The sequence below is a fragment of the Salarias fasciatus genome, chromosome 19 (assembly GCF_902148845.1).
Source record: "Salarias fasciatus chromosome 19, fSalaFa1.1, whole genome shotgun sequence".
NCBI classification, from domain to species: domain Eukaryota; kingdom Metazoa; phylum Chordata; class Actinopteri; order Blenniiformes; family Blenniidae; genus Salarias; species Salarias fasciatus.
The window spans coordinates 24,543,560-24,553,307 of NC_043763.1; the positions used below are offsets into that span (position 1 = coordinate 24,543,560).

The 9,748-nt window shown below is 48.6% G+C and overlaps 1 protein-coding gene across 3 annotated transcripts in view; it reads right to left on the reverse strand.

Moving 5' to 3' along the window:
* The window catches only part of klc1a (kinesin light chain 1a), a 37,392-nt gene extending 28,176 nt beyond the window's left edge, over positions 1–9,216 (reverse strand). For 2 of the 3 annotated variants that reach the window (XM_030116433.1, XM_030116432.1), the window contains exons 1-4: positions 8,772–9,216; positions 2,488–2,755; positions 1,102–1,332; positions 411–489 (exon numbers count right to left, since the gene is read on the reverse strand). In XM_030116433.1, the coding sequence (XP_029972293.1) occupies positions 411–489; positions 1,102–1,332; positions 2,488–2,754 (577 nt within the window). In that variant the 5' untranslated portion in view covers position 2,755; positions 8,772–9,216. The remainder of the gene's footprint in view (positions 1–410; positions 490–1,101; positions 1,333–2,487; positions 2,756–8,771) is intronic. The other variant, XM_030116434.1, reaches the window with a different exon arrangement.
* Positions 9,217–9,748: the final 532 nt, after the last annotated feature.

The following is a 9,748-nucleotide window of genomic DNA, read 5'->3' on the forward strand; positions in this document are numbered from 1 at the left end:
CTCTTCCTCTTTAGAAGAAATTAACGGTTGTCAATCAAATTCAACCTGGTTTCACTCAGAAACAGACGGCATTATGATCTTAAGATGACATTTCTCTGGACGCGGCAGAAACGGGTTCAGTAAATCCCTCAGGTGGGATTAATCAGTCAGTCTGACTCCTTGATAGTGAGGACAGGATTATTTCCTTCTTACTTCAGTTCTGTAGTCGCTCAGGTGTTCTATCTTTTTACTGTTTATGATTTAAATTAAATGATTCTGCACCGTTTCCATCATTGAGTTTCTTTTCATTCTGTTTCTTTATGTTGGTTTCTAGTTAATTCGATAGATATTTTTAACATTGTGAATATCTGTGTGTGTGTGTGTGTGTGTGTGTGTGTGTGTGTATGTGTGTGTGTGTGTGAGACACTTACTGCCCGGGGCTGGGTCGTCCTGGTCGTCTGGGAACAGATCGTCCAGAGTCTCTTTACTGGACTCCGAGTCCTTCTCCTCCTGGGGGGGCAGACGGGGGTAATTACAGCGTCGTCAGTTTAATCAGAATTACTTTAGGAAAAATATTTCAAAAGGCAGGAATCAGTCACACAGTGGGCCTCTCTTTTAAATTCTCCATTCCTTCCTGGATTCCTCACTTTTATCGCTGAAAATCTGAAGCAGACTTTGAGACTCTGAGTCTTTTTTTTCCTCCACTTTTGAAGGCATAACTGAAATTCTTGATCGGAGGTTCTGAGACTTTCTGAAACGTGCACAGAGGTGCCAGTGAAACAGCTCTAATCTGAGATCGGCCCGGGATCGTCATCCGTCCCAGGTGCACTCGAACGCCTCACAGATGAACTCACTGCTGATGAATTCAGGACATTTCTTTATGAAATACTTGGAATTGAGTCTTTTTATTCCATTTTAAAGATGCTTCTTTTGCCTCCCAGAGCCTGATCTCAGCAAATCTGACAGAATTTAACACGATAGTATTTTTTTTATATCACAGTCATAAAATACAATAGAAAAAAAGGTTCTATGTTGGGAGTTTTAGAAACCGTTCAATTGATTGAATACTTTCTGCTCGTCTTCCATTTGCAGATTTTTGGAGGTTTGCGGCGGGACACTCACGGAGGGCGACAGGTCCTCGTCGTACTTCTTCAGCTGGTTCATGAACTCCAGGTGCTTCTTCTCCTCCTCCAGCTGCGCCACGCTCTGCTCGCTCTTCTGCAGCTTCTGCTGCGTGCCGGCCAGCTCGTCCCGCAGCCACTGGTTCTCCTGGCACAGCCGGCGCACCTGAGCGCGCAGCTTCTGCTTCTCCGACTCCACCGAGCTCAGGTGGCTGGACAGCGCCATCATCACCTGCGGGGGCGGAGCCAGGATCCCCCATCAGTCACCAGTACACTGATCGGGAGTTTCACTGGTGCCGTTTTGCTCATTCAGCTCTTCAAACATGACGACATGCAAACCAAGAGGCGGAGGGAACGGGAAACATGACGGTCAGGCAATAAAACACCGAGGGGTCAACTGAAGAACTACATGCAAAAATAAGGAAAATTAAAATAAAGAAAATAAAGTATGAACAAAAAAGAGCAAATAAGGAAAAAAGTAAAAATGAAGAAGCAATAAAAAAAATCTAAATGAAACAATGAGGAAAAAAATTAAGAACAAGAAAAAAGAAAGACTGAAAGAACAAAGAAAAAACAAGAAGCAAAAAAACAAAAATAATTCACTGAGAAGATGACACAGTGAAGAAAAAACTAAAAAACAAAAAACAAGAGAAACTGAAATGACAAACATAAATAAGCAAAAAAGGTCAAAAACTAAAGAAACAAAAAGAATAAACAAAAAAATTACAAAAAAAGACAGAATTAAAACAAATAAGAAAAGAACTAAAAAGAACAAAAAGTAAGAAAAACTAAAATAAAGAAAAAAATGAGAAAAAGGTAAAAATAAACAAAAATTAGCAAAAATACAGGATGACATCTATGAAGAAAACGGAACAAAAAAACAAGAAAAACAGAAAGAAAAAGCCAGAGAGGAAAAAGGACAAAAGCTAAAAATAGAGAAACAAAAAGCAAAAACAAAAAAACGAGCAAAACATACAGAATGAAACAAAAAGAAAAACAAAAGAAGGAGTAGAAATGTGGTGGAACACTGTGGGAGAGCGTCGGAGGCAGAATGTGTGGTGAAGACAGACGATCTGCAGCATCATGTTCAACGTGTTGGACCTCGCGGGAGACGAGAGCTCGGCGGTGAACAGGAGAGATTAGCGGCTGCAGGGAGGAGGAACGTCAGGCTGACTCATCGCTGAGTCACGGCGCTCATCAAACCCTCACCCTTTTGTTTCTGGCCTTCCATCCCTTTCACCTCTCCTCGCTTTATTCTCACACACAGACACATCTAACCCTGAACTGTGTGTGTTCTGCTTTCCTGGTGAGTGACGGTAAAGGCGTGTCTCAGCAGCCGCCGCCGGTGCGAACCAGTTTCCCGGCGTCCGTCTGCTCAGAGACGTACCTGCGCCTCGCTCAGCCCCAGCTCCAGCATCTCCAGGGACTTGCGGATCATGTGCGACTTCTCCTCCACCAGCACGCCCTCCTCGTCCTGCTTGAGGCAGCGCAGCGTGCCCAGCAGGCCCTCCAGGATGGAGTGGTGCTCCTGCTTCAGCGCCTCCAGGCCCTGGATCACCTGCTTGGTCCGCGAGATGATCTCGTCCTGGGACAGCTTCTCCCCGGGATCCTCCTCCTCCTTCACACACACCATGGTGGACATGTCCTCACGCATCCTGCAGGAGAACACACTGTCAGGCCCCTTCACACGACAGCATTTCTAAAGAAAACGTTTGGTTTCAGGAAAGTTTCACGGTTAGTTTTCCGCTCACACATGATGCAGTTGGCCATCCAGGCCACTAGGGGAGCTGTGGGTCGTTCAGTAATGAAACCTCACAAATCCAGAACGTGATGATACTGTCTGTAGGTTCAGAAGAACCATTCAGCTTCAGGAATGAAGCATTTTTTACGTTTCCACTCAGATAAGAGTCGAAGCCTTCTTAAAAAGGTGTATTTTTCACCGTTTCCATGGCGACAGGATTCACCTCCAGCAGCTCAGGTCTCTGTCGGCGTGTAAATAGACCCGCCAAAACACAACCAAAGTGTTCAAGTAATAATCATGTAAATGAGGCCTGTTCTAATGGAAATCCTCAAAGCATCAATAAAGATAAAATATTCATCAAACATTGATAGAGAATAAAAATACTGATGAGCTGAGTCAGACATGAATCCACCGAACACGAGCAGACTGAAGGTCAAACACTCGACCTTGAGTTTCCATCAGAGTCACCATCCTCTGACCTTTACTGACCTCGGAGCCTCGCAGGGATTCGTCTCCTGCTCCGATCAACACCGCCGGCAGCAGCGACACAGTCACACCGACGGTCACAACACGCCTTGCTCAACGGTTTGGATTCAGGCGGAGGCAGCGGGTCTCCGGGGTTTCAGGGTTTCATCACCGATAGGTTAAAGTTTGGGCTCATCCTTAAATCTGCTTTCAAACCAATCCAGAAATAAAACGAAACAACTCAACATATGAAACATGTTCGACGTCTTTCATCTGACGCTAAAACTCCTCAGTGCCCGACTTTCTTTGCTTGGTATTCGTTACACACACACACACACACACACACACACACACACACACACACACACACACACACACACACACACACACACACACTCACACTCACACACACCCTTAAGAGGATTATGACTGAGCGCTTCGGCAGCACTTGCAGCGAGCAGCCTAATAAATCCCTGCGGCTGTAACCGCAGCGTCCCTGAGCGCCGCCTGACGCTCCAGACCGATCGACCCCGCATGCGGCGGAACGGCGTGAAGGAGGCAGACTCATCCTGGACCGCCTCACACTTCCTGTTTCAGAGTGGAGCAGGAGAGAACCGTGAGCTGCAGAGCATCTGGAGGGGGAGAGCTGCCCGGGGCCGATACCGTGCCCAGCGAGGAAACACACCATGAGAAACACATTCTCAGGTTTTTACTCATCAGATCAGTGAAACATTCCTGATGAAGCGCTCTCAGGAACGGCCCTCACAGACATTGAAGCAGATAAAAACCTTCAGCCTCGTCATTCGGATCAGTTTTAACAGACTGCAGCTCGGAAAATGTCCACTAAAGAGTAAAGTGATGAGCTTGATGATTAAAATCATTCATCTCGATATGAAACTTGAGATTTTGTTGCTGTGCGGTCGATCCTGAAGAGAGGTTTCCGCTGAGCGCCGTGTCTGCATGGAGAAGTGAAAGTGACAGACATCACCAGACCTTCTTCCTCCTCCGATCCAACACACTCTTCATTTCTCCGTCGGCCGGGTCTCGGCTCACAGGGCGGCGGCGGGGGGGTGCCGGAGTCGGTCGCCCATCAGACCAGAGCAGGGAAAGGCCTCCCACATAGCTTGGCTCGCCGGACCGCGTGACTGGAAGCCGGCGGCGGCGGTCCGACCTGTTTTCTGCTCGTCTGGAATGAAGAGCGGGCAGGGTGGTCACCGCCACGCAAACCCAGGAAAACACGTGAAAACAGCCACGACGCGCCGCCCCTCCCAGTCCCAACGGCTTCAGCAGAGAGGAGCAAACCAACACTCAAGAGACGCCGGCGTTCACCGTCAACACGGGGTCACCGCAGCCGGGCCCTGCGGTCGTCATAGAAACCAAACCTCCACCAGGAAGCGAGTAGATGGCGCTGAGAATGAAGCGGTCTGACGTGAAGAGGGGCTGCAAACGACCTGCTTTCGTCTTTTCCACCAAGTTCTGCTCGTCTGGGAAAAATGTCACCAACGTGTCGAGGAACCAGAAAGTGTCTGAGGCCCGTTTACACGACAACACCGTCAAGTGAAAACACAAAACTCTGGTTCATTTTGGGGCTTTATGTGAGAACGGCGCTCAGAGCTGCTGAGAGAGAAACACGACTTTCTGAAAACTCTCGAGCGCCGGAAACACTGCTGCTGCTGCTGCTCATGGGCACCATGGGGATCGTTCTGCTCAGGCTCAGTGGACAGAACAATGTTTTCCTCCGGAGCGCCATGACTGCCAGTCCAGATCCCGGTCCTGGTCCAAATCCTGATCCTGTTTTACAGTTGACAGTCACTGTAAACCAATCCACCCGTCCATTTAAATAACGATCTGAACATTGTGACCAAAACCGACATCCAACAATAATGCTGCAGCTCTGGTCATCAGTCAATATTTACCGATATCAATACTGATATGAAAACACCTTTCTCTGATGATTCTGTCCACTGAAAACCATGTAAAGACTGAACATGGAGAAGTAATTATTTCTTCATTTTCCAGAGCTTTAAACAAAAACTGTGAGTTTCAGGTTAACTTTAAAACTGTGAGCAAGTAGCTCCACTGAAGTACAGTTTAACTTGGAAAGTTTTAATTAGAAATCCAACGAAATGCAGCCCAAACCTCCACTCAAAACAGGAATCAGACAGAAACAAACATCAGCTGTTAATATTGGACCAGTTTTACTTATCAGACTGCTCAATATGTTTAAAAAAAGAAGAAGAAAAAAAGATATCGTGCACCAATAATTCGAGGAAGCACTTGGCCCTTCTCTGCTGGCCCCTGAAGGGGGCACGGACCACAGGTTGAGAACCCCACTTCAAACCAATTCACCGCCGGCCTTCCCTCCAGCGTTCACAGACAGATTCAGTCTGACGCCGAGCGGAAGACCTGAAGCTTGGTCCATCGGCGGCGGCTGACGGCTCCAGACGCTCCGCGGCGTCAGGCTCTCACCCCATTCACTTTTCCACGCAGCTGGAATCATGTGACCACACCAGACGGCTGAGCCAGCGTCCGGTCACGAGCCGACTCCGCTCAGCCAGGAAGTGACAAGAAGGACTGGTATTCATGAACTCAGCCACTTCCTGCTCGTCCCAGGCAAAGTTTAAAGTCAAAAAACTGAAAAGTGGATTCATAAAACAGACAAACTAATATTAACAGAGAGAAAGTAGAGAGTTGGAAATGTGAAGGATAGAAATAGAAAGATGAATGAGCGAGAAAGAGAGAAGGGACGACGGAGGTTGAGATGAAAATATGGAGACACAGGAAGAGCGATACGGGGATGTATGGACGTGGAAGAGGAGGAAGATGGAGACAGGAAGACACTTTCAGAGTAAAGTCAGCGGTGCAACTGAATTAAATGAATACAAGTTTGAACAAAGATGTCGATAGAAATTGATCTCAGATTAAATTAAGTGAAATGTGTCTGGAGGAACCCGGCGAGGCGGCAGAGAGCTCAGATTAAAAGTATCGTTTCACTGGACGAGTTTAAGAAGCTGCGTCCACAGAGACGGCAGAGACAACAGAACCAGGGACAGCAGAGACAGCGCCGCAGAGCTCTGCTGTGCCCTGAGAGGTTCTCAGCTTTTCCATTGGAATGTTGCCCAATTTCACCTAATTGATCAAAAAAAAAAAAGAACTTTGAAAATGGATTGATTGTAATCTGCCGTTGATAAGTCACGGCCGGGCGTCTCTGCCGGCTCAGGACTGGCAGATTGATCATGTCACTGCTGAATTCTGCTTTTCACACCGACGTGAAGCCAGGAATCCACATGAGAGAACCCGTGTGGCATCATCCATTATGCTGCTTTTCTTTTCATGAATCTGTTCTCTTCTATCTAACGTTCCCCAAAGACAATGACTGAGTTCATTTCCAGATCATTAATAGGTCTTTTGACAGGTTTGCAAATAAAATACTCCTCAGGTGAGTGAAGCGTGGAGAGAAGCGATGCAGCAACATGTCGGATATTTTCAGTTGGTGATGCGCTTTGTGATTTATTTCAATGAAAAAAATGCTCCAAAAAGATTGAAAAACTCTTCTTCAAACACTCTCTGCTTCATTATTTAAAAATAAAAACAGAAGAAAGGTTTGGGGGCTGCAGTTCATTATCATTTTCTCTTAAACATCCCTCTGATCGGTCAGTTTGTTACTGTCAGTTCAAAGCAGTTTGATTTTAAAATACGGCGGCACGGCAGAGGCTTCATCGTGACCTCTGAAAAATTAGAAGGAAAACAGATGAGAATGAGAAGTCATCTTCCCCGAAGACCACATCTTTCCTGCTGCTGAGACGCCCACTTAAAACTCAAGAGAACAAACCAGCAAACCTCCACCAACACGGGAAAACTCTGCTCCACAGTCCTGCTGTGAGACTCAGTCTCAGTCCCTTAAAGTCTTGGTCTTGTTGTGGTTTTGACACTACCAATTCCTCCCACGGTCCAGAAACGTTCACGTGAGGTTTGATAGTGACTCAAAATTGCCTTGAGGAGTGAAAGTATGTGGTCCTCCTGTCCAGATGTACCTGTCCCCACCTGTCCCCACCTGTCCCCACCTGTCCCCACCTGTCCCAGCCCACAGTGATCTGGGATTGGCTCCAGCGCCGTGCCACCCTGCACAGGACTGAACAGTACCGAGACAGACGGATGAGACAGTCTGGACCTCAACTGGGGACAGTCAGGGGACACATCAGACAAGTGATGCTGGAGACGGAGCTCTCTGGAAACATGAGAAGGAAAAGGACCTTCGAGAAGACGAACAGATGAAGTGAGAGAGGGAGACGGAGAGGCTGTTCACAAGACAGCTGCTGAAAACGCAACTTTCTGAGAACAGCTCCCAAGGTGGAGCTTTTTGAAAACGCTCCGTCGTCATGTAAACGGGTGAAAACAACACGTAATGCAAACAGCTCCCATGGCAAAACTTTCCCAAAACGCTTGAGCTCAATCATAGTGAAAAACAGGTGAAAATGAGGCTTCCTGGGTCACTCCGGTTTGGTAGTTTTCCAGTTGACCGTCGCCGTAACAAGCTGCCCAGACCGACATCAGTTTCCTGTTCTCCCACTGTGAATGCTGATTGCCACACGGATGGTTTCATGACAGGAACAATCAGCAGGACCCGGGCAGCCTCGCTGCGGCGCTTCCATGTCAAGACCCCCGGAGGCGGGGACCCGGTGTGGAGCAGCAGGGGCCGAGGACGACAAGACAAAACCTAAAGTGTGCAGCAATGCAACAAAACCCCACTGCACCGCAGTGAAATTCACATTTCTGCAGCAACAGAACAGCCCCTGAGGGGAGTGTGGGACAACAACAAGCCTCCCTCCCCAGGAGGAGGAGGAGGAGGAGGAGGAGGGGGGAGGCAGGGCTGGGAGGCTGGGAGGCTGGTTGTCATGGATGCTCCTCTGGGTGGATGAAGCATGGAAGACAACAGGCTCCTCCAGGGGGCTCAGACTGTCTCCAACATGGGAGAAATATTCACCTCTTGGCGTGTTTTAAAGCCCCCCCACCCCCCAGACCCCCCAGCTGTGAGTCCCACACTGAGCTCCAGTGTCTCCGTGAGCAGAGAGCCGAGACACAGGCAGCTTTCAGAGCCTCCAGCCCGCCGTGAATATCAATGAACGGAGGCACGGATCATCACATGACGACCCCCCCTTACCGGGACATCCCGGTTCCAGCCGCGGATTAACCTGCAGAACCAGTCGGTGCCTCCCTGTCTGTCACACCGCTGCCCGCTGGCAGCGTCTAATCCCCGCAACCGAATCGTAAACACCGGCCGCAAAATGGAAAAAAAAACAACCCCGTTAATCAGTGTCGTGTGAATGATTTAATTTAACTGAGTCAACTGTGGATCTTATAGCAGAGCGTCACGTTCAAGAAACTCGCTTAAAGACGTGAAAATGGTCGCGAATCGTTAATTGGCTAATGACAGCGCTCCAGGAAATAGACGCAGCCATGCTTACCGTTCTCCGGGACATCCGCTGCCAGTAGAGCCCGGTGGTAAAGCTCCTCTCCCCGCTTCAAGTCCCGATAAACCCGCTCCTCCGTTTAGAATCCTTCTCCGGTGGCGTGTGGCTGATTTCTGTTGAGCAAGGAAGCGGTGTTTCCGGGCTGCTGTCAGACGTGTCGCCACCGAGGCTTCACCGCATCCACCCGCCGCTTGATGTGGGGCAGCTAGCTGCGAGCTAACCGCGTCAACACGCCGAGATCAGAGCGCCTCCCCCGGCTGCACGACGAGCCCAGAGCCCGCTGCGTCCATGCCCGGAACTGCCCCGCAGAACTGCCCGTAGAGACGGCGGCTGCGGTGAGGTGACGGCTGCCCCCCCGGCGAACAGGCTGGAGGACTGGCGGACTGCGCGGAGCGTGAAAATGGCGTTCCCCGGCTCCCCCCTCTGCCGCCCGGCCGCACTGATGTCATCCCCCCGCGGATTAAAGGGGAAGCTGCGGTCAGAACCGGGAGGGAGACCGGAGCACTTTCTGCACCTGCTCCGCAAAATAAACACATTCTACCGACAAAAACTCTGATTTTACTGTGGATGTAGAGCACTTTAGGGCGATTTACATATTATTTTGCTGATACTTTAATTTGCGCGCTATTGAGGATCCATTAATTAAGGATCCATTATTTGCGCACTGCAATCGCGCCTCCATCACCAAAAGCACAGGACTGTGAAAAGGAAAAACTCTTTTCACAGAAAAAACTTCTGCATCTGAGCATCCTTGATGTCAAAACTACCCTGAAACCCTTCAGATGTGAACCTTTGATGTACGACAGAGGTGTAAATAATCTGAAGTTTCCTTTTGTGTTTGATGAACTTTGTGTACTTCCTCGTGACAGAGGATTTATTTAAATGATTCCATGTCATTTTCTTCAGTATTCCCATGTACTTGTGTTGACATTATTGCATATTCACATTTTATTTCGTCTCAGTATTCCTTA